The sequence below is a fragment of the Carettochelys insculpta genome, chromosome 15 (assembly GCF_033958435.1).
Source record: "Carettochelys insculpta isolate YL-2023 chromosome 15, ASM3395843v1, whole genome shotgun sequence".
Lineage (NCBI taxonomy): Eukaryota > Metazoa > Chordata > Testudines > Carettochelyidae > Carettochelys > Carettochelys insculpta.
Genome location: NC_134151.1, coordinates 3,655,206 through 3,679,564, shown reverse-complemented (window position 1 = coordinate 3,679,564; position 24,359 = coordinate 3,655,206). Strand labels below are relative to the sequence as shown.

Genomic DNA, 24,359 nt, shown 5'->3' with positions numbered 1-24,359 from the left:
GAACTGTATCACGCTTTCAGCATCAGATTCACCAGGTGACCAAACCAAGTGTGACAGAAGACAGTGCAAAGGTAATTTAGGTTGAGAACTACCATTCTAAACATTCGGAGCAGTAGCTGTGTTAGTCTGGACCTGTAACAGCAACAAAGGGTGCTGTGGCACATTACAGACTAACAGAAAAGTTTTGAGCACGAGCTTTCGTGAGCACAGACTCACTTCATCAGATGCTCACGAAAGCTCATGCTCAAAACTTTTCTGTTAGTCTATAAGGTGCCACAGGACCCCTTCGTTGCTGTTACATTCTAAACATTGACCATTGTAGGCTACACATACAGCTCTCTGTGTTATGTGAGCTGTATCCACACAAAACAGTACCTGTATGGTTCTGAGGAAGTCACATGGGCCGCACCTCAGTTCTGATCGGGTTGAAAGTTGAGAATTGAAGGTTTAGAAGGTTATATATCTTCCTAAGCTAGGCCTTAGAATGGAAGTACCTTCAATGAAAAGCAACACTCTGACTTTATGTGCTATGTGCCCACATGCTTACAAATGACAAAAGATTACTTACTTTGTTGTTTCTCCTTCCAGCAGCTGGTCTGAACATAGTCTATATAATCCTTTTCAATGCTTTTTTCTAGCTCTTGAAGTTCTGCTCCTTTATAACTATGTTCAAAGTTTTTATCAACATAATAAGGCACCTGCAGGTTTTGTGTTTCTCTAGGAACAGTATGGCCTATGGACCTGTGAAAACAGCATAGAGACAAGTTTTTAATGTAGCTCAGACATATCAAGGAATGTTAAAAAAGGCAAGGAGAGATAGGTGCTCATCCAGTCTAGTATTTCCAGTGGGAAACACCTGTAACTTCTTCACAGCAACTATCGGAGAGCTACAGTACCCTCAACCATTGCCTAAATAAATTAGACACCTAACTATTCCATAATCAACTTTCTACACTTTCACGGCTGAGATTGTGAAATAAACATGTCTAGAAAAACACAACGCAGACAACATCTAGAGGGATTTGGAATGAAGTGGGATTGAAAAGCAGCACCCTCAGAAAGGACAATCCCAAATTCAAGTACAGTAGGCACTCATGACGCACTGCTTTCTTCTGGGTAGTTCTCTGTAACACAATCAAGTGACTTTCAAGACATTCAAATATAAAAAGGCCAGAGCACCCTTTTTTGTTTGACTGCACTTTCCAGCAGCCTTTTGTCCACATCAGTGTGAAATGACTGGACATACATGAAAGAACAGGAGTCTCTGAGCCACACATAAGGCACAGGGCCAAGTATTTGAGGATGCAGTGTGACTTATCATTTCGCCCATTCCATGTCACTTTCCACTGCCTCAGGCATATAATATTCTTGAGGCAACCCCAGGCAAATTATAGACTCCTGTGGAATTCTGACTAAGCCAGGGCAACCCGGGTTCCACATCCTTATAAGGTTTTGAAACTGCCCTGTAGCCAGGGGAGCCGTGTGGAACTAGCCTCTCTGACTCCTACTTCAAACCACATTCTCCTTTCTAATCTTCTTGGCTTGTCTCTTTGGCTGTGTCTATACGGGCACAAATGTTCGAAATAGCCATATTTCGAAAATTGCTAATGAGGCGCTGAATTGAATATTCAGCGCCTCATTAGCATTAAGATGCTTCCAGGCGCAGCGCTTCGAAAGCCCCGCTTTCGAAAGTGTGCAGCTCGGTGCATCTACACAGGGGTCTTTTTGAAAGGACCCGTCCTTTTCGAAAGGACCCCCGTGTAGCCACGTGGTTTCGAAAGAGGGGCTTTTGAAGCGCCGCGGCCGGAGGCGTCCTAATGCTAATGAGGCGCTGAATATTCAATTCAGTGCCTCATTAGTAATCTTCAAAATGGCCATTAGCATGGCTATTTCGAAGATTTGCGCCCGTGTAGACACACCCTTTCAGACTTGAGAACTGTTGCCCTGGATGAGGAAGAAATAGCCAAGAAGGGAGGGTCACACACTGACAATGCCTCTCCCTCCTTCCAGGGTTCAGTTTGTCCCGTCTTCTTCCGGTTGTCAAAAAACCCTCTTCTCTCCTTCTCTTACAAGGCCTGGACTTTCATTCTCTGCAATAAGAACAATGGCATTGGCAGGACTTAAATGCCTGAAGATAGAGGCAGAGCACCTATGCCTACCTGCAGGCCTGAAGTGCGACTCTCCCAGCTCAAAGGGCATGGAGGAAGCAGCAGGGACCACCTAATCTGTAAGCAGCCCAAGGTGTTTCACTTGGGGCTGGGATTGGCACAACTCAAAAGACCCGCAGAGGGAGTCCCTTGCTGCCTGCCAGGCATGCACACTGACACCTTGTGGTAACAAAACAAAAAAGCGGTCAAGTAGCACTTTAACAAAATAATCTATTAGGTGATGAGCTTTCGTGGGACAGACCCACCTCTTCAGACCATAGCCACACCAGAACAGACTCAATATTTAAGGCAAAGGGAACCAAAAACAGTAATCAAAGTTGACAAATCAGAAACTTTGATTACTGTTTTTTGTTCTCTGTGCCTTAAATATTGAGTCTGTTCTGGTCTGGCTGTGGTCTGAAGAAGTGGATCTGTCCCACGAAAGCTCATCACCTAATAAACTATTTTGTTAGTCTTTAAAGTGCTGCTTGACTGCTTTTTTGTTTTGATAGCATATAGACTAGCACGGCTCCCTCTCTGTTACTTGTGGTAACAGTGCTAAGAATTTTGAGGCAGCTTGAAAAGCAGCACTTTGCAAAAATGGACAGCATACAAACCCAAACTCAAGCTCCACCCCACCCCCCACAGGACACCACTGGGGGGAGTAATCCCCCCCTCTCCCTGAAGCATCTCAGCCACTGCTGCAGATAAAGGAAGTGTGCAGCTGAGGGCAAAGCCCCTCCTCAGGCATCACTGTCCTTCTGCAGTGCTCTGGGGGAGCTTACCCTCCTGCGCTCCTGATCACAGGGCTTGTGAATACCTCGGAGAAGGAGCCATCTGCTGTTGGCATAGTCTGGGGAGTGGACAGCTGTCTGCACATTGAACATCCTGGCTGTCCTGTTGAAGGGACCGTGCTAGAATAGGGCTACAGGGGAAAGGCAGGCAGCGAAACCCCCAGAAGTTCCCTGAAAAGTCTGGAAACTCCAACCCATGGAACAGGACAGGGAGTGAGCTACCCACAGTGTCAGCCCTGGCTGAACCTTATCCTGTCTGTTACCTCTGAGCTGCCAAGAAAGACTGTCTCTGCTAAGGGGATGGGAGCAGGTACAACCTTCAACAAACCTGACAGTCGCCTTGTGGCTCGGAGTTACTCTATTCCTGTCATGTTTTTGATCTCGCTCTGGGAAGGAACCCTGTGAGCTCAACGCTCACCTCTGTTCCAGCAGACTAGATGCGTACAGTGACTGGACTCCTACTACTTCACTGGTCCCCGAACCATGCGTTAATCTCTGTGCGTTCACTCTTGTGACAAGTGCCAAATGGCTTGCCCAGGAATGGAGCACAATGCAAAGGCACAGGCTCAAGCTTTTCCCCTGCTCTTCACCTCCAGTTATTTAAGCATTAGGCATTCACTTTTGTTATCTTGTCATTCTTCAAATGAAAGCAAAATATGTTTTATGTCAAAGGCTTAAGATGGATTGTTTTTTTGGAGCCTTTTACTAAGGCAAGACTGAGGGAGGAATTTTGTTGTACACACAAATTGCTTTACGACAAAACTGCAAAGATGCAAACGCCTAAACTCCCAAACTCACTTTATCCTGGATTACCAGACTAGAACCCACCTGGGCTGAGCATTCAGTACTGTCAGTTTCCTTCCCGAACACTTGTTTCAATTCCCCTTTAACATCCTTCCACAGTCATGATAAGCCTTTTGATCCCACCAGGACTGAACACTAAGCTAAAACTGTTCCAGTGTTGGCATGACAGAACTGCTGACACTTGTGGTCTATGAACCCCACCAGCCCACAATCTCATAGATATCTAATTTACATGGGTGTATAAATCAGTCAGTCATGCATACCCTTCCTCCCACTCAAATCACTGATACTTTCACAACTCCACCAGCACCTCTGCAGTTTCCTTTGCTGCTGCTGCCGTCTGTACTATCTTGAGCACAGAAGTTCTCACCCCTTACAGCTCCACTCTTATTCCCCAAAAAAACAACTAGTGGTACGTAGGTGGCTCTGCTCTCCCACTTGACTTCTCCAGCTCAAAATGACCTATTCTCCTTGGGCAACATTTCTGCTTCTGTTGGGCGAACAGGCAAGTGGGTTTTCTCCAAGCCCTGATTAGAACCATGCCAGGCATTCCTCACTCATTTCAGCATTCACTAGATTGCTCTGTAATGCTTCAGATCTTGCTGGCTCAGAAGGTGCTAAATGCTGCTGGAGCACCCTATGAAAGTGTTTTAAAGCAGATGGTGAGCTCTCTTGGACAGGAATGGTCTTCTGTTACTTGTCTGTATGCAGCGTGTCACAATGGGACCGTGCTCCTTGGTAGTTTAGTATTGTGGTAATGCCTAGGAAACCCAGCCCATAAACAGGGAAATTGCTACAGTTCCTTTATTACAAAGTAATAATGCTTTTTGCAGAGAATGGCTTGGAAAAGTCGGTGAATTCTCTATCGTGTCTAATATCCCTCTATCCTACATAACCTAAACCAGATAAACAAGTTTTTAAAAATTGGACTTACGATTTGTAGAACAGGCTGTATGGTGGATTCGTGGCCATCAGCTGAGTAAAAACTGACACAGCTATGATGACCAAAACTGGCAGCAACTGAATAAATGCAGAGTATGTATTCTGAAAAGGACAACCATAGTGGATGATAACAGTTAGAGATGGGAATAAGATTTACTAGCTGATAAAAGGCATGATGTGGTCTCTCGGCATGTAATCTGTCAGGTGTTAGACAACAAGAACAGACTACACTTGAATTTACAGAAGGGTGACATTTGAATTTCAAATTAGTTTCAAAATTACCTTTATTAGAAAAACACTTGAATAACTGAAATTTCAAATAAATAACCCATTTTTCTCCGAATAATACTTTTGTTAAGATTTTTAATGCATAGTTCCATTTACTAGTCAAATGGCTATCCCCTCAAACAGTAAGTGTTTGCTGTGCTGCCAAGAAGCAATGCAGGCAGGGAACATCCTGCTTGGATACAGTTTACATGTATAGGTTCCCTGCACTAAAATTCATGTTTACTTCTCAATGCCCATAAAATACAGGCACTTAACATTTATTTTTGTACCCAGGATGAAACCTCTTAAGAATGTTACAGGTTAACAAGCAATTCACAGTGCACTGTGGGACTACATATGTGTATTTTATTTACTTGAGTATGTTTGTTCAAGGTAAGTGAATTTAGTGCAGGTGACACAGTCATGGCTCAAGGGACAAAAGTTTTCTGTTATTCCATAAAGCAAACAGACTGGATAGTAAAGTTTCTTCTTACACTGTCCTGCCCACCCCTCTCCACCGTCACCCGCAGAGAGAAAAGCAGAAAGCCCTCTGTAGTAGGGATGTTAATGGTTAAGCGGGAAGCCTCCCCCTGAACGGATGACACTTACCGGTTACAGGTAACTGGTAGAAGCTTGAGCAGCTGCCCCCTGCCCCTCCCCAGCGGCAAGGGTGCTTCAGGCCAGATGGAACAGCTCCTATCCACGGCTCCTATCCTATCCTCCTGGCTGAACTCCCTTTCTCCTCCATTTAATCATTCAGCCGGTTAATAAATCAAAAGGGATTTTACACCCCTACTCTGAACCTATGTAGTCCTTGTTGGTAACCTTGATTCACACACCAAGAATGCTGACTGCAACAGCATGTGATGTGAACACTTGTCTGTCCGTACTGCAGATACATTTCCCATTATGCCATACAACTGACATTGTATGGAAATAGTCTCAGGGCTAGCCAGGTTAGTCCATCGCTTTCACAACTAACAAGCAGTCTTGTAGCACCTTAGAGGCTAACAAACCCACTTCCTCCATTTTTTTTCTTCTGAGCAAGTAGGAAAGCTAATAATACATTGGCCTCTAAGGTGCCACAAGACTGCTTGTTATAGGCTGGAAATGACTTTTAGCTAGCACTGATCCATTTCACCTGATGGAAGACTTAGCTCTTGTCTGAGTTGGCCACAATAAGATACATCCATTTTAATCGTAAAACTATTACTGATTCTAGAGACATTCCCCATTTTAAGTACAGCAGAACCTCAGAGTCCTGAGCACCTCTCAAAGGGAGGCTGTTTGTAACTCAAATGCCTTAACTTCTGAACACACATTCTGGCTACTCCTTCAAAAGTTTACAACTGACCATTGACTTAATACAGCTTTATTATGCAGAAGAAAAATGCTGTTTTTAACCATCTTTCTTTAAATGAAACAAGCCCAGACAGTTTCCTCACCTTGTCAATTTTTTTTAAAAAACTTACCCTTTTTTAAGTAGTTTACATTTAACACAGTACTGGATTGTGTTTGAATTTTCTCTCTGCTGCTCCCTAATTGTGGATTTCTGTTCCAAACAAGCTCTATGGTTGACTGTTCAGTTGGTAACACTGGTAACATAAGTTCTACTGTACTAGGAACACAGCTGATGCCAGCATGGACTTCAAGTGTGCCCAGTTGTACCCATGTTCAATCTGTAAAACAAACAGCTCCCTCCTGGAGTACCTGAGGCCTGTTTTCTTCCTCCTCTTTCTCCTGTGTCCAGGCTCTTTCATTTCGGTGCCGTCGTCGATAATAGTGGGCATCTGGTGTTACATTTGAAAACATATGAATATTTCCTGTTTAGAAAAAAAATCCAAAGATGTGAACTAGCCATCTTCATTCAACTGTAGGCATTTATTACTCCTCAGAAATGCGAGCTGGCTACCCAGCCTTACCGTAAATGACTTACTGGGCATAGTTATGAGAGGTCAGATTATAACCTACAAAAACACATGGAGCACTGGCATGGCAGGAGAAAGAATTTAAAAAAAAAAAACAGCAAAATAAAACTCAGTTCAAAACAATCTCAATTAATTTTATTTAAAAAAAATTATACTGCAGCTCCTCCGTTTACATGAGTTTTACCATGTTTCCTCAAGAGATTATTTTGAGTGGGATCCGGAGGCTCTAAATATAAGTAAAAATCTTTCCCATGCAGTCCATACATTTGCCCTGCTGTACTCATTTATGTTCTTTTTCTTTGGGTTCTGCATCACCTCTTTAAGGATTTTGTAACGAGGGAAGAGATTAAAGAGAAGTATGTCCTTGATAACCATCTTACTTTAAATGAAAAGCCCAGACAGTTTCCTCGCCTTGTCAATTTTTTTTAAAACTTGCCCTTTTTTAAATAGTTTACATTTAACACGGTACTGGATTGTGTTTGATTTTTGTCTCTGCTGCTCCCTGATTGTGGATTTCTGTTCCAAATGAGCCCTATGGTTGACTGTTCAGTTATTAACACTGGTGTTCCTAACTCTAAGTTCTACTGTACTGGGAGGCTCTAAATATACGTAAAAATCTTTACCATGCAGTCCATACATTTGCCCTGCTGTACTCGTTTATGTTCTTTTTCTTTGACTTCTGCATTACCTCTTTAAGGATTTTGTTATGAGGGAAGAGATTAAAGAGAAGTATGTCCTTGATAAAGAATACAATTTGGGATTGCCTTTTCTTGTAGAAAGAGAAACACAGTACATAGCTGAAAATATTTTAAAACTTCTAAGGTGGGAAGAAAGAAGCACAAAATGATGATGCTAACTAATCTCTACCAATTTTTAAAGCTATGGATTTTATATCACATAAAAACCAGAATAACTATGTTCTTTTATTTTTAATTCCGAACTCATTTGTAGTAGAGACTCCAAATTGGGGGGGAAAAAAAAGCAGTAAAGTACCACTTTAAAGACTAACAAAATAATTTATTGGGTGAGCTTTCGTGGGACAGACCCACTTCTTCAGACCACAGCCATACCAGAACAGACTCAATATTTAAGGCACAGAGAACCAAAAAGAGTAATCAAGGTTGACAAATCAGAAAAAAAATTATCAAGGTGAGCAAATCAGAGAGCAGAGAGGCCGGGGGGTTGGGGGGAGCCAAGAATTAGATTAAGCCAAGTTTGTAGAAGATCCCATATAGTGACCCAGAAAATTCACATCCCGGTTCAAACCACCTGTTAATGTGTCGAATTTGAATATAAAAGAGAGTTCAGCAGCCTCTCTCTGTTCTGTTGATACAACTTTGTTGTTGAAAGCTCTATGCCCCTCACTGAGGTAGTTTTATCTTTGTTAGCAAAACAGAATTTTGTTGGCAGAAGGAGCATGGTAGTGTGTATACCTCTACTTTCATCAAAAGCTGACTTCTGTCAACAAAAGCAGGCAGTATAGACAAAGCCACAGATAACTTCCAAGGGTTTAATTCAGTACTCTATTTCACCTGTTAACGCTGGTATCACTGACATCTAAATTCCTCCAGCAGTTTCAAATGCTGTTCCACTTCCTGTCCTAAATGGCTGTGTAACACCGCTGTGTGCTGGTGAATAGATGCCACAGGCCAGAAGTGATTGTATTTCAGTAGTGGAAAAAGTGACTGGTGTAAGCAGGTGCAACTTCCAGCAAAGTCAGTGGGAATGGTGCCAGCTTATGCCATGATAGGTTGGCTCACCCTTTGTAAATTTGCTGGTAACATTTATAGAGTACAGGTTGAACCTCTTAAACCTGGCACTCTCTCATCTGGAAACATCTGTGGTCTCGCAGGACCATGGATGTTGCATCCGGGGGTTGGGGCTGACCAGCATCCATGGGGCAGGGACTGGGGCTGGAGCAGTGGCCAGCAGCATGGCCAGGGCTGGAGCCCTCACCTGCCTCTCAGCAGCGCAGGACTGGGGCTGGAGTCTTCACCTGCTCGAGCCCTTTTGCAGCTCTGGAATCGTGGGGATGGAGCCCCATATGGCAGCCCAGGGAACATGGAGTCCCAGGCAAGCAGGAGGCCAGAGCCACATGGAGAAGCAGCCCTGGATCTCCCGTTTCAGCAAATTCTGTCATTCAGGACCTATCAGATCTTGACAATGTCGAACCAGGTGGGTGCAACTGAGATTCTTTTAAATGAAGGATGCTATATTACATCACCATAACTAACATCAAAACAAGTAATGTAGCTTCCATGTCTGCTTTAGGCGTTCCTGGTTACTGTGATGTACGTTTGACACTTCAAAGGTGAAAAAGACTACATGGGTGCTAACTATTGTGCCATCCAAAGATCATAGAATCACAGAACAACAGAACTAGAAGAGACCTTGGGAGGTCATCAAGTCCAGTCCCCTGCCCTCATGGCAGGACCAAGCACCATCTAGCCCATCCCATCTAACCTGAACTTAAATTTCTCCAGTGATGGAGATTCCACAACCTCCCCAGGCAATTTATTCCGGTGTTTAACCACTGTCACACAGCAAGGCTGGGAGGGGGTGAGAACAAGAGGGAAAAGCAGGGCTGGCAAACAAGCAGAGCATGAGCAGCTAGGGAAGAAGCCACTCTGGGCTAATTGGGGCCCGCTGGTCCCACTTAAGCCTGCTTTTAAAAGAACCCTTTGCCCAGTGGGACAGGGGGAGAGGAGGGTGATAGAGGAGAGGATAGAGAGCAAGAGGAGAGAAGCAAAAGGATTTTTTCTAGAAGCACCAGAGGAGGAGAGGAGTGCTCAGCTGCAAGGGGCCAAGGTCCCTGCCATTCAGTGTAAGGCCAAGCGGACTTGATCACACAGGAGGAGCCAGTCCAAGAGGGAGAACGTGTTGCTGCTTCTGCCGCTGCCGCTGCCACTACCTTGAGGAGATACGGCGGGGGAGGAACTGTCTGGGCAAGTGGCCCAGGGAAGAGCTGTGGTGTTCATAACGGGGGGAGCCCTCCCCCACTACTAGCAGCCACAGATGGTCCCTCGGCCAGAACCTGGAATGAGTGGGTGGGTCCTGGGTTCCCCCCAGACCACCATCTCCCCCGCCCACCATCTAAAGAAGGGCAACAGTATTCTGGGTGTAGGGTTAGTGGACTAAACAGAGGCCTGGAGCCCAGGAGCAAGGCTAGCCTTGCCGCACCACCCTGACAGTGAGGAAGTTTCTCCCAATGTCCAACCTAAACCTCTCTTGCTGCAGTTTAAGCCCAGTGCTTCTTGTCCTAGCCTCAGAGACCAAGGAGAACGATTTTCCCCCACTCTCAGTATTCTCTTTTCTAAGCTAAACAAGCCCAGTTCTTTCAGTCTTCCCTCATAGCTCATGTTCTTTAGACCTTTAATCATTCTTGTTGCTTTTCTCTGGACCGTCTCCAACTTCTCCATCTCTTACTTGACATGTGGTGCCCACAGCTGGACACAATACTTCAACTGAGGCCTAATGAGTGCTCAGCAGAGTGGAAGACTGACTTCCCGGGTCTTGCTCTCAAAACTCCTGTTAATGCATCCCAGAATCATGTTGGCTTTCTTGGCAACAGCATCACACGGTTGACTGATATTTAGTTTGTGGTCCAGTATGATCCCTAAATCTCTTTCTACAGTACTCCTTCCTAGACAGTCGCTTCCCATTTTGTATGCATGAAGCTGATTGTTCCTTCGTAAGTGGAGTACTTTGCATTTGTCCTTATTCAACGTCATCCCATTTACCTCAAACCATTTCTCCACACCATTTTGAATTCTGACCCTGCCCTCTGAAGCAGTTGCAACCCCTCCCAGCTTGGTATCTTCTGCAAATTTAATAAGTGTACTCTCTGTGCCATTATCTAAATCACTGAAGATATTGAATAAAACCAGTCCCAAAACAGACCCCTGTCGAACCCCACTTCTTATGCCCTTCCAGCATGACTGTGAACCAAAAGAAGATGAGGGGCGGACATGATAGTGGTTTTCAGGTATCTAATAGGGTGTCATAAGGAGGAGGGAGAAAACTTGTTCTTCTTGGCCCCTGAGGATAGAACAAGAAGCAATGGGCTTAAACTGCAGCAAGGGAGGTTTAGGTTGGACATTAGGAAAAAGTTTCTAACTGTCAGGGTGGTCAAATACTGGAATAAATTGCCTGGGGAGGTTGTGGAATCTCCATCTCTGGAGATATTTAAGAACAGGTTAGATAAGTGTCTATCAGGGATGGTCTAGACAGTACTTGGTCCTGCCATGAGGGCAGGGGGCTGAACTCAATGGCCTCTCAAGGTCCCTTCCAGTCCTAGCATTCCATAATTCTATTAATAACTACCCTCTGAGAATGGTTATCCAGCCAGTTATGCATCCACCTTATAGTAGTCCCATCAAAGTTGTATTTGCTTAGTTCAGTGATAAGAGGCTCATGTGAGACCATATTAAATGCCTTACTAAGTATACCAAATCCACCGCTGCTCCCTTATCCACAAGGTTTGTTATCCTGTTAAAGAAAGCTATTAGATTGGTCTGGAATGATTTGCTCTTTACAAATCCATGCTGGCTGTTACCTATTATCTTATTTTCTTCCAAATGAATTGCTTACTTCCTTGTGCCATTATCTTTCCCAGCCCCGATGTTAAACTGACTGGTCTGTAGTTTCCCAGGTTGTTGTTTTTTCCTTTTTTATAGATGGGCACTATATCTGCCCTTTTCCAGTCTTCTGGAATCTCTCCCGACTTCCAGGACTTTTCAAAGATGTTAGATAAAGGTTCCAATACGTCCTCTATCAGCTTTTTGAATATTCTAGGATGCATTCCATCAGGCTCTGATGACTTGCAGACATCTAATTTTTATAAGTCATTTTTAACTTGTTTTTTTTTAATTTTCTCCTCTAAACCTTTTATCGCTGAACTCCAGTATTAGCAGGGAGAACACCTTTCACTCAGTGCATCTGTAAAAATTTATTATTTTTTATGCAAGTCTGCATGTATAATCTACTATCTGAGAATCTCCATTTTTAGTGATTTTAAAACTACGACAGCCAAAAAGATTTGGATTCAGATACGCACACAGTATTGCCTTAAGTTTTGAATGTATAGGTAAGTCCACATATTGAGTGTGGGGTGCAAAGTCTGGCGTGAGACAGACTTGAATCAGTTCTGACCAAGCTAGTGTGTGATAAAATGGAAGTGTAGCTGTGGTGGTGCTGTGATGGGGTTCAGGGGTCCCCAAGCACTGCACCCCATCCCCAGGCAGGAGTGACTCTCACTCAGCAGGTAGAACAGGAAGTTTATTAGTCGACAGAGGCACAGCTCAGCACAGAGATGTCAGTACAGAAGGGAGAGACAGGCATTCCAACCCAGCCTGGGGAGAGGAGCCTGAGGAGTGCCTCATCTGGGGTGTAGCTTTCCCCCTAGCCAGGCTGGCTGCCTTCCAACTCCCTCTCCACCCAGGTTCTAACTGCCACCTCCAATTCAAACCCAGCTAGGCTCCTCCCTGCTGTTTGTTCAGGTCAGACGTATTACCTGCCAGCTTAGGTTACAGCCCCAGGGGGTCATCCTTAGCGGCTGTGAGCTGCTCTGCCTGTCTCACACACACACACAGCCTGACTCCCTCAAACGCACCCCCCCCACTCCATGACAGGCGCAAGGAACTAGCTGCTCTGAGTATGATCGCATCTGAGACCCTACGTATGTATTTGCGTAGTTTGTCCCTCCCCAAGCTCGACGTGCAGATGTATCCTGTGCCCAGTTACATAAAACATAGGTGGTGATCCCTGCCAATGAATCTGATGGTAGACCCATGAACTTCTGGTATTTTTGCAGTAGATAAGCCAAATGGAGAGAGCTTTTCTTTCCTATGCTTCTATAGCAATACCGTACAGTAACGGGAGCGCTGACAGCCGATGTCACTGCATGCCTGCATATAGTCAATGAGTTGCCCGTGACAGCAACACTACTGCTGATGTGGCTGGCAAGTACGACCAGCTCCTGACCTCCCAATGATTTCCGGCTTCAGGCAGCGAGGAGGAGAGACGAGAGTTTCATCAACTACAGTTGGAGTGAAAAAAAAAAAATGGTCCACAAGGAATCTAACCTGTCTCAGCCCTTGCTGCATGGTGGCACTCTCTTCCCTGGAGCTCAGCGGTTGTTAGGAACTCTCAGGAGAGGCAAAAAGACACAGCTAACGGATGGGAGTGTGCTGGCTGGCTGCGCTAGAGCAGCAACAGCATGAACCTACACTGAACTGTGTGGCAATGCTGTTGTAATAGCAAGTGACGAAAGCAAGACTACAGAAGGCTTTTGCATTCTGAAAGCCTGAAGTTAATAAACTCAGTGCTAGACATGAAAAGGAAGAAGTGAGAAAAGATTCACAGAAGCTGGCACTCAGTTGGATTTTACTGTTCTGAAAAGTAATTAAGCAATGCTCCTTGTGACAGCAGAGGGTGTCCACAGTTACTGCTTTTGCAATGACAGAGGGAGCAGTGCACATGGGTAGCTATCCCACGCACACCATCTGTTGCCACTTGTCCTGAGAAGAGATCGCAGTGTATCATGCAGGTGGGCTCCAGTGGCCTATAATGCAGTTTTTTCTGCCCAACCCTCGTATGGGCTTCCAACTTCATTTGGAACCACTTTTAAACAGCCCCCGCAAACTCCTTGTGCATCATCTGTCTGAAGGCATGGATCCTGCACTGTTGTCCAGCATTGAGAGGAGCATTATGAACACAACACAGATGATCTTGTGATATTTTGTGAGCTGCAAACCTGCTGGTACTGTGGTGTCTATCTTGCTGGGTGCCATACAAAGAAATAATTTAAGATTGATGTTGGCATTCACAGAGTGGCCACAGTGGACTGTTGGTTCTGGGCAAAGGAAACAAGCACTGAGTGGTGGGAGTGCATCGTTTTGAGAATCTGGGATGATGAGCAATGCCCAGTTGATGAGCACATTTCCCCAAACTACATGTGGAGCTCGCCCCTGCCCTCTGGTGCAAGGATATCATAATGGGAACTGCCTTAGCAGTAGAGGAGTGACAATCACTGCGTGGAAGCTGGCAACTCCAGCCTGCTACTGATCAGTCATGAATCAGAAGTGCCCTGTAGGAATTGTAGCGATGCAGGTGTACAGGGCAAATTAACTGTCTCCTGCTATGACAGACCGTGACTCTCAGTAAGCATGGGAAATAGTGGATGGCTCGACAGCAATGGGATTCCCTAACCACAGTGGGGTGGGTGATAGACGGCACACAGAGCCACACTTTAGCCCCAGAACATCTTTTGATGGAGTACATCAACAGAAATGGCTACATATCTATAGTATTGCACACTGTGGTCAATCACTTCACTGACATCAGTGCAGGGTGGTCTGGAAAGAGGCATGATGCATGCATCTTCAGGAACACTGGCCTGTACAGAAAGCAAGAGCTTTCTTTCCAAAGCAGAAGATACTAAGTGGGGATGTGAAAAAGCCAATAGTGATGCTTGGAAACCCAGCCAAACACTTGCTTCCACAATGCATAAAGCCATACACCATAGACCTTGACTGCAGCGAGAAGCACTTCAACAAGAGATTCAGCAGCTGGAGAATGACTGCCGAATGCACCTTTGGCTGATTAAAGGGCTGCTGGCACTGCTTCTTTAGGAGGATAGACATGAATGTAGCACATATTCCCAGGGTCAGAGCAGCTAGTTTTGAAGCAAATGTCAAGATGGTTTTATTATGTCAGCATAGCAAGAGTTAAATGGATGAGAGGAGCAATGCATTGTGTGCACCTCAACAGTAAGGTTGACATAGGCTGCCTGTATCAGTTTAGCTGTGAAGCACAGACATGGCCCCAGCATCAAATAAAGCTAACTTTCCAATGCTTTACACTTTAAAGACATGGTAGACAGAACACTGACCTGTAGGGAAGTGCCCACCAAAAAACATGTTGAATATTTCTTCTGGTGTGATGTCTGCTTCAAATTCCTGGTAATAATCATAGTTCCTCGTCCGGGGAGTGCTAAAAGTCTCTTTCTCATCCCCAAATTGATCATACTGTAATCGCTTTTCTGGATTGCTCAGAATGGCAAAAGCATTGCCTATTGCTGCAGAATAAAGAGAGGAATATTACACGTATATGCCACACAAACTGTTCAAGTCAATATGCCTTTCATAAGAGGAGGAGCTAGAAGTTGATAGAGGTTCCTTTTCTGCTGGATGTAATATAAACCCAAACCACCTGGACAGAAAGACTGGATGTCCCCTGGAGCTGTCATTCTTAAAGCAAAGTGAGTGCACCTTTCAAGTTATTCCTGTGGCTTTTGGTATAGCACTGTGGAAAGCTGCTGACTCATCTGGGATGGAAGCAAAGCGTTAAAACATGCCCTACAGTATAGGGAGGGACTGAAGGGAAGAGACCATTCTGGACATCTGTTAAAGGGCTGAGTGACAATACCACTTCTTAACAAGTCTGAAATCAGTTAGTGACATGGTAGGCTTTAGACAAAGCGTGTCTCCACTCACAATATGGTTAACTATATTTCACTGCATCCTTGCTGTAGGATGTGCGCTTTTAACTTGTGTTAAGCTAACTACTACTATGTTCCTATTAACTGGTCAAGATAAACCCTAGGCTCCTCCTAGGATTTACCTCAATAAGATGAAAGGGGACAACTGCATCATCTTTACCAGACTTGTAACACTGCCTGGCTTAGCACAAGTTAAAATGCATCTTTTTTACTTAAAGACAGGGCCTTAGTGAAACAAGTGCAACTGCATGTACAGCAAGCCATGGAGGGTAGGTGAGAATGGCAGCAGAGTTAGAGATCTCATGCACCAGTGGGAAGAAAAGAACTGAGTGTGAAGTGCGAATGGCCATTAGTTTACAAATACGCACTTGCTGACAATCCCATTCAAAGGCACAGTTTTGAGCTGGGATTTCCACAAGTCCCAAGGGAGACGCTATCAAGAACAGAGCTCAATCACAAAACATTTGGGAAATTAATTCTCAAATAAGGATTGAGGAATTTACAATAATTGCCTTTATATTAATAAAGCAGCAGCTTTCAAACTTGTCCATTTTGCTTTTTAATGCTAAAGGCAATACATTAGCCATATTACGTTTAGCACTAAGATGGCCCTGGAGAATGAGAACCATTCTTCACAGAATAAGTACATCACTGACGCTTTCGCCTCTCTTCTCCAAACATCTGAACTCTGACTTGAAAGAGTCACCAATAAGGCAGTTTGGTGTCCATGGCCATGTCTCTTCAATCTGTAGCCACTTCACTGAGACCGAAGACAAAGGTACAAACTGATACACCTGGGTGTCTACCAGGACTCCAAATATGAGACTTACCTCACATTGGCCACCATACAGCCAGTCACCTGGCAATGACCTCATTACTAGCCACCTGAGCTGGCTCTAAACTAGTAACCCCAAGATAAAAGAGCCCAAATTTTACTACCAATCTATTCAGTCACTGTGTGTCCCAGAATACACTGACATCTTGATATACTAATTTCTGAAGGTCAAGTAGCTGCAGCAACAAATCCAGGCATGCAGTTTTCTCTTGTAAAGTTGTGCTCATGTTCTCTAAGGTTCAAGTTATCTAAACACTGAAGTTTGATTTTTAGGTTTAGAATTGGCGTACCTTCTTAGTGCTGTTTGAAACATATTTTACAGAGGCAACTTACACTGAAAACTCACTCCCAGCCCAGAAGGAAAAGTAACTTTACAACTTCAAGTTTTCTGTCTCAACAGTGGCTAACTCAAAACAAGGCTTTGCCAAGCTCTGTATTAAGACAATCCAGGGCCTGGCTGCAGGAGACTAAAGAGAATGTATTACAGATTTAATTTAAGGGTTTAGACACTAAAACTTTTGATACAGATAATATAATCTTGGCATAAAATTCAGAGAATCACAATAATACACCAAAATTTTCAAGGTTATCAAGATTTTATACTCATAGTTCGAGATCTACCAAATTCATGGCCATGAAAAACATGCAATAGACCATGAAATAAGGCCTTCCCCATGAAATCTGATCTTCCCATGCTGCTGTTGGGAGTGCCCCAGCTGGGAGGCTCCTATGTGAGAGTCCCCACCAGGATGAGTAGGGAAAGCATCCATCCATGCCCCCAACAGCTACTCTAGGGTGCATGTGGGAGGGAAAAAAGGCCCACCTCCAGCTAACTTTTGGTTTGGGAATCCCAAGGATACAACACTGAAATTTCAGATGTAAACATCTGAAAATGTGAACTTGACCAATTTTAAAACAGTCTGACGATGAAACTGGTCAAAATGTACCATGAATTTGGCAGGTCTCTGTTCATAAAGTATTAAATAGAACATACGAAACAACAGGTGACTAGACAGAGAGGAAGCTAAAGAACTAAGTGAATGGAGCACATTGTGAGCAATATTGTCTTTTCCAGTATTTTACCACCACCCTGCTTCTCACAGAGGTCTATACTCTGAAATTCCTCCTAGTAAAGACAACTCTCTGTCAGGCAGCTGTGGAATTTGATAATGAGAACTGTAGGCATCTTACCATTGCCTATGAAAATTACAAGCTGTCTGTGTTTCCATTAAATCTCCCATCAGGGCGCACTGCCATAGTTGAAGCCAGCCTTGCTGGGAGATTTTTGCTATAATCTCCTTTGCTTCATCTCACATACCTTTAAAGGCTTCTGTTGCTCCAGGAGCACAGTTCTTGTCAGGGTGAAATTTAAGGGCCAGTTTTCGATAGGCTTTCTTCAAATCCTCCTCACTGGCATCTCTCTCAACTCCCAAAATTTGGTAATAATTGCTACACTTCTTTATTCTGAAAACAGACAAAATTGGACGATTTTTTAATTTGTGTGCCTCTGTCAGTATAGCTGAAAGGACATTTTACAAGACACTAAGCACACAGTGCTAAACACAGGCAAGGAAAAAGTAGCAGCAGAGACAAACTGTAAGTTGCGAAGATGCATGAGGAATCAGAGCAAGGTCTCAGGGATGGCTGTCATGTGTACAACTCAAAATTCACTTACTAAAAATATAAGCGTTGAAGAAAGGTGCCAGGTTGCGCCTCCTAGAAAATGAAGTCCCTGTTTAGCCACAGGCAGAGGTAACACATTAATCCAACCACACCAGGGGTGGGTAATAATTTTTGAGTAGGGGAGGAGGACGGAGGCCACTCCAAGATTTTGGTAAGTGGTCAAGGGCGGCACTTTTCTATGGAGGAGGTGCAGGGTCTGGGATGGAGGTTGGGTGCAGAAGGGAGCTCCTGGTAGGAGACAGGTACAGGATAAGGTGAGGGGTCTGAGAGGGTGTTTGGGTGAAAGAGGGGGTTGTGACTTGGAGCAGAGTATTAGGGTGCAGGGTCTTGGAGAGTGTGTGTGTAAAGGAGAGGATTCTGGCCTGGGGGAGGGATATAGAGAGGGGTTCAGGGCCTGAGAGGGAGTTGGGGAACAGGAGGGGTGGTGTGCCAAAGCCAGGCTCTGGCTGGGAGGTGCTTACGTAAGCAGCTTGGCCGGCAGCACTTGAAGCAAGTTTCCCTGCCTGCCAGCAGCCCCAGCCCACTGGCTGTTCCACGCGACTCTCTGATTCGTGGGGGAAGGGTTCGCTGCTGCTGCCACCCCAGCAAAATCTCTCACCTCCTATTTGTTGGGAGCTGAGAGATTTTGCTGGGGGCAAGGACAGCACGCAGCACAGAGAGCCACAGGGAGCAGCCAGCTTTGAGCAGCATTGCTCCCTGCTGCAGTGGCAGGCCATTGCCTGGATTAAAATGCTCAGCGGGCCAGATTTGGCGCACGGGCCATATCTCGCCAGCCCCTGAGCTAAACCTTCTCTCGAAAGGAGCAGATCTAAAGGGCTGATGTGGTGGTTGGTCTCCGTGCTCACACATCTCTTGCCTGCCCTGGTGAGCACGCCGCTAGTGTGCCCATTTGTACCAGGCACATAACAACTGAACCTGAACATGTGGCCAGTAGAAACTGGACACTACTAAGTTCATTTTGTATGCTTTAGCAAACAAGGCACGTGCATCCTTTGCAATAGACAATCTTGTATAAATTATTTGCTCCTCAAAAGATTAAATTTAACATCCTGACATGGATCAACAAATGATAAGGAGCTTGGTGGGTCCTTCACTGTTATCTCTATTTGTGTACAGCACAAAGTTTGTCTACCTATCTCAGATGCTTTATATAACCTCATGCATGCCATACCTGAGCACTTCACAATCTTTAATGCAAGTATGCTCGCTTCTGTGAAGTAGGGAAGCACTATTATCCCCATTTTACAGACTGGGAACTGAGGCACAGAAAGATGAAGTGACTTGGTCCAGGGTTACACAGGGTGTTTGTGGCAGAGCAAGACCTGAACCAGGTCTCCCTCAACCCAGACTACTCCTCTAGCCACTGAACCATCCTTCCTCCTTCCCTACTCCAGGAGTTCCACCAGAAGAGCTAAAACTGAGATACACTGACAATGCAAGGGGCAGGAGAGTGAATAGTTCTTGACTGTACTAGCCTTGCTTTAGCCAGGTCTCTTATTCACAAGCAGGCCCCCCGTCCTGTGAAGCATTGCGCGTACATATCCACACAGAGCCCTACTGAAGTCAACACAAACAGGGGTTTTGTTCATGCAGAAGAGATCCTTAATTTAAACACACAGTTATGTCTATTTTCATCAAATACTTTTCAGGGAATTTATTTCAGCTGCAAAGTCAGCTTGGGTTGAAATTTAGAACAAAGTCTCAGCTAGAGCTAGGTCTCTCCTCCCCTCAAACAATAATCAAAAATGGTTCTAACTTTTAAATTTTAAAACTTTATAATCTAAAAAAGGAAATGTTTGTGCTTGTGCAACTTTAAAAAAATGCTGTTTTAAAAATGATTGTTTGCAAACTTTTTAGATTACAAGATGGATACAGCGGCTGTAGTAATCTTAGTAAAAATTCACAGTTAAATTTGGTAAGGCAGAGTGACTAACATTTGGAAATCAGCTTCTGTTCCTATTCATAATAGACAAACTGTTCATTTGTGACTTAAACCTGATAATACTGCAAGGAAGCATAAACTAAGGTTCAGAATATGGTTAATACTGCCGATTTTGCCAGTCACAGATACTTACGGCCATGTTTACACTAGACATAGTCAGCCACTGAAAGGCAATTTTAGCTATGTCAATTGCATAGCTAAAATTGACTCCCCACTAGTCATCTTCTATGGCTGTTTACATGGAAGAAGATATATAGGAGTGTTTCTCCTGTCAACCCTCCTTAATTCTCACCGCTCGTGGGGAGTTCCAGGGTCGACTTTGACCGTGGAAAGAGCCATTCCACACATGCGCGAAACAAAACCCTGAGTGGGTCGATCTTCCACGGCAGTATAGATGGAGGCTTATAATAGGAGGACATAATTTGCAAAAGGTGCAGAACTCTTACCACTCCCACTACCATAAAAGCCCTTCAATCAGGCCACAAGTGCACATTAGCTGCTTAGGACGAGAGGGTCTTTGCAGTAGAAACTTGGTTATTAAAGGATCACTTATGCGTGACTTTTTCTTCTGCCGATACAATTTAACATAAGGTCCACTGAAAATAGTTTACCTTTGTACCCCATACAACTGCTCCTCTGTGTAAGTCATATTAGTTTCTCCAGAATGTGCTTGACCCCTCTCATTGTCCCATTTCTTCTCCTTCTTCACCCTCACACAGTCACTGCAAGCACAGAAGTCAGAACTCTCGCTGCTTTCCTCTGTTGGGCATGGATTCCTTCTGAGTGCATCAATTACTGCTGCAAAGCAATGCCCCCATTATGAATGTACTACCAAAACCACAGTGACGCATTTCTGCATGCTTCACTGTAGAATAAATACAATATCAGTCAGAATTAAAATTAACATCAATTTGGTTAAAGAAATGTGTTTTAAAGAAAGACCCTACCTAGCAAGACCTAAATGAAGGGTCTTGAAACTAACAATAAAGCCGGAAACAATGACAAAGGGAGGATGACTTGTTCAAAGAATGAAATAAGGCAAAGTTCTCAAAAAGAAGGCCTCTAACCAATAGCGCTGACTGTAAACGGTTTTAAATAAGAGAAACTATCTTAAAAGTAACTACCATGGATCTTCCCATCCCACTTATCTGCATTGGCTAAAAATGCCTATGCAACTACTCAAAGAAAGTGAACATTCAAAGGGAAATCTGTTAATCAGCAAGGACTAGGTGAAGACACATAGAGAAAAGGCCTTTGGAAGAAAGGCATTTGGAAATTGTATCTAGGCTAAGACAGAATGTAAGGGCGAACTGTCTGAATCAGCTTTTCACTGATGACAGAAATTGATTTCACCTAGGGTATATCTATGCTAGACACAGAAGTTGACCGCAGATATACAGTTTTAGCTACACCAATTGCGTAGCTAAAATTGACCTAGGTTTGCATAAGTTGTCTTTCTTACCAGGGGAAGGTCAAAGGGAGAGTTTCTCCCTTCAACCTCCCTTACTCCTCACCTCTTGTGAAGAGCACAGGGCTCAACTTTGATCCTGGAAAGCTCGATTTTGTGCATGCCTGAAATCAAACCCCAGAAGATCGATCCTGAGTGGGTAAATCTTCTGCGGTCGTGTAGATTACTTGTTTGTTAAAGGGTGTAAAAAACAAAGATTGTTTGTTAAAGGGTGTGAAAAAGAAAGCTTTTAAACGGTTCATTGCTAATACCTACCTGACCACACCGGAGTCTCCCAGAGCAAGTCTAAGCATCCCTGGGTTTACCCCCATTTATAACTATCTTGACCAAATGCTTTTAATTTTTTTTTTCCTGTTTGGAGCAGCACACTGCTTATTATTTAGGCATGTTTAGAGCAAATGTGTAACTATCAGTGGGACTTTGTATTTAATAAAGGGATTTATGGTTAAATTAGTGTTGTGATAATATCATGCATTAGTAACCTCAGTATTCATTCTAATGGAAACATCTTTTCACATACGAAAATCCATGAAAGAAAAATGCATATTTCGTCACAGCCTTACCCCTGGATTATTTGTAATAGGGGTGGGGGTGTCCCTTAATGTGTGGGTACCATATCCGAGAAACACATTATGCAGTGCAAGTAACAGAGAAAAAGGATAAAGTTCATCAGCTACAGAGAATCTTAGAACTCTAGAACTGGAAGGGATCTCAAGAGGTCATTGAGCCCAGTCAGTTCCCTGCCCTCATGCTAGGACCTAAATACCATCTATATCATCTCTGCTAGATATTTAACCAACCTGTTCTTACATATCTCCAGCGATGGAGATTCTACAACCACTCTGGGCAATTTATTCCACTACCCTGACAGTAATTTATTTATTCCACCCTGACAGTTAGGAATTTTTTCTTAATGTCCATCCTAAACCGCCCTTGCTGCAATTTAAGCAAGAACCAAATATACAATGCAAATTAATGAAAAGGCAGAATAATATAAGTACAGCATGGACTGGAAACTAAAGGTCCAGGGCTAGATTACACAGAATGGCATGCAGAGAAAAATGCAGTGCAGGCCCTGTCCTTCCTCACCCCCACAGTAACCTTCTCCCCAGGTTCCACAACACCCGCCACAGCACCCCCTGCCCAGCCCCCACAGCACCCCCCGCCCAGCCCCCACACCTCTGCCCTCGCCCAGCCCCCTCAGCACCCCCTGCCCAGCCCCCACAGCACCCCCCGCCCAGCCCCCACACCCCTTCCCTCCCCATCCCCCACATCTCTGCCCTCGCCCAGCCCCCTCAGCACCCCCTGCCCAGCCCCCACATCTCTGCCCAGCCCCCACAGCACCCACTGCCCAGCCCCCACACCCCTGCCCAAGCCCCACAGCTCCCCCTGTCCTCCCCCCACAGCATCCCCCGCACTCCCTGCCCGGCCCCGCTCCTCCCCAACACACATCTCCCTGCCCATCCCCCACGGTGCCCCATCCCCACAGCCCCCCGCCCTCGGCGCTCGCTACCTTCGGCCCAGCGCTCCCCACTGCCCAGCCCCGCCATGTTGCTCGGGGGGAGGGGACGGGACGAGACCTGGCGTTCCTGCGGAGCCGGCGGGGGCGGGGGGGTGGCGCGAAGCTCGCTGGGTAGCGTAGTCCTGCCGCTGGACTACATTACCCAGCGGCCCCGCGCGGCTGGGAGCGCGTGAGGCGGGCGAGGGAAACGTCCCCCACCTTCTCCACGACGTGTGCGTGGTGACGCCACCGAAATAGCCGATGACGTAACGGAAGCGCTCGGTGACATCACGCGTCCTTGTGGCCGACGCGAAAGACCGCCCGCCTGGTGCCGCACAGCCCTGCCCCTCCCTCAGCTGCGCAGCGCAGCGCAGCGCCTGGGCCCAGCTCTCTTGGGGCGGTGCGGCGCCAGCTGAGTGCCCCTGCAGGCGGCTTGGCCAGAGGGGCCCCTGCCAGATGGGCCTGAGGAGAGAGCAGGTGGTCCCCGCTCTCTCTCCTTGGCTGGCCCCACCCTCACCAGCGTGACCTCACACACCATGCGAGTGAGGTCATGCTGTGCGGAGGAGCCATTGTGCGCCAGGCTCCAGCCCTACCCGTGCAGCCTGCCCTGCAGCTGGGGCAGCGCAGTGGCATCCGTTTGCACGACAGTGTCCGAAGCCACCTCCGGTTTTATGTCCTCGCTGGGCTCTGGCAAACCCTCCAAGAGCCGGTCCAGCCGGCTCAAAGCCAGGCCCCTGGCCTGCTTGTGGGAGGGTCGTGTCATGGTGCAGCAGCTTGGGGAGAGCGTGCGGCGTGCACGAGCAGCGTGGAAAAAAATGCAGCGGTAGTTGTCGGAGATTATTATTATGATGATGTTATTAGATTCAGCTAAATGGGGCAACAACACTGGCATCCCTGGCAGAGTGCAGGAGGTGGGGGAGCATCACGTTAAGAACCAAGGTCCAGTAAAGTGAAGAGGAGCAAATAACAATTCGGTTGATTTTAAGGTGGTGAAACAAAGGGAACGAGTGGTGAGATCCAAAGGGCAGGGTGACATTTTGGAGGCTGTATTCTGTGTGGCCTGAAGGGAGCGAAGTGTCAGTGAGAGCAGAGACAAAGTTGCAGTAACAGGCTAGCTTCCAGTCAAATAGCCTCATCAGTTCCTGCTGGCTAGATGATCAAATACAGTGGTTCTCAGATATAGTCCTATTGTGGACCACTTCCTGAGACACGACTCCCTCAGAGACTGACTCCCCCTCATTAGTTCTGTGGCCTCATTGCACACTTTTATGTGGCTCAATGATGCTGCTTGTGCACATGATCACATTGTACTAGGGCTGTATGGAGAAGGTTGAAATGATGCTGCAAGAGCAGTCAAAGAGGTAGGTGGGGAAGGCAGTATCCTGAAAGCCCAGTGATGGCAGGATGCCAAGAAGGGAATGAATGACAATGTCAAAAGCAGTAGTGAGAGTGGGTAGGGTGAAAACAGAGTAGAGGACCTGAGCCAGAAAGGTCATTACAGACCCTACTGAGAGTAGTTTCCGTGAGGTGATGTCAGGAGATAGATTG

The 24,359-nt window shown here is 45.5% G+C and overlaps 1 protein-coding gene across 2 annotated transcripts in view; it reads right to left on the bottom strand.

Moving 5' to 3' along the window:
- DNAJC18 (DnaJ heat shock protein family (Hsp40) member C18) overlaps positions 1-22,896 on the bottom strand; it is a 36,188-nt gene extending 13,292 nt beyond the window's left edge. Inside the window, exons 1-7 of one of the 2 annotated variants that reach the window (XM_075009364.1) lie at positions 22,824-22,896; positions 20,454-20,640; positions 17,536-17,681; positions 14,774-14,959; positions 6,665-6,777; positions 4,680-4,789; positions 569-741 (exon numbers count right to left, since the gene is read on the bottom strand). In XM_075009364.1, coding sequence (XP_074865465.1) covers positions 569-741; positions 4,680-4,789; positions 6,665-6,777; positions 14,774-14,959; positions 17,536-17,681; positions 20,454-20,640; positions 22,824-22,860 — 952 coding nt within the window. In that variant the 5' untranslated portion in view covers positions 22,861-22,896. The remainder of the gene's footprint in view (positions 1-568; positions 742-4,679; positions 4,790-6,664; positions 6,778-14,773; positions 14,960-17,535; positions 17,682-20,453; positions 20,641-22,823) is intronic. The other variant, XM_075009365.1, reaches the window with a different exon arrangement.
- Positions 22,897-24,359: the final 1,463 nt, after the last annotated feature.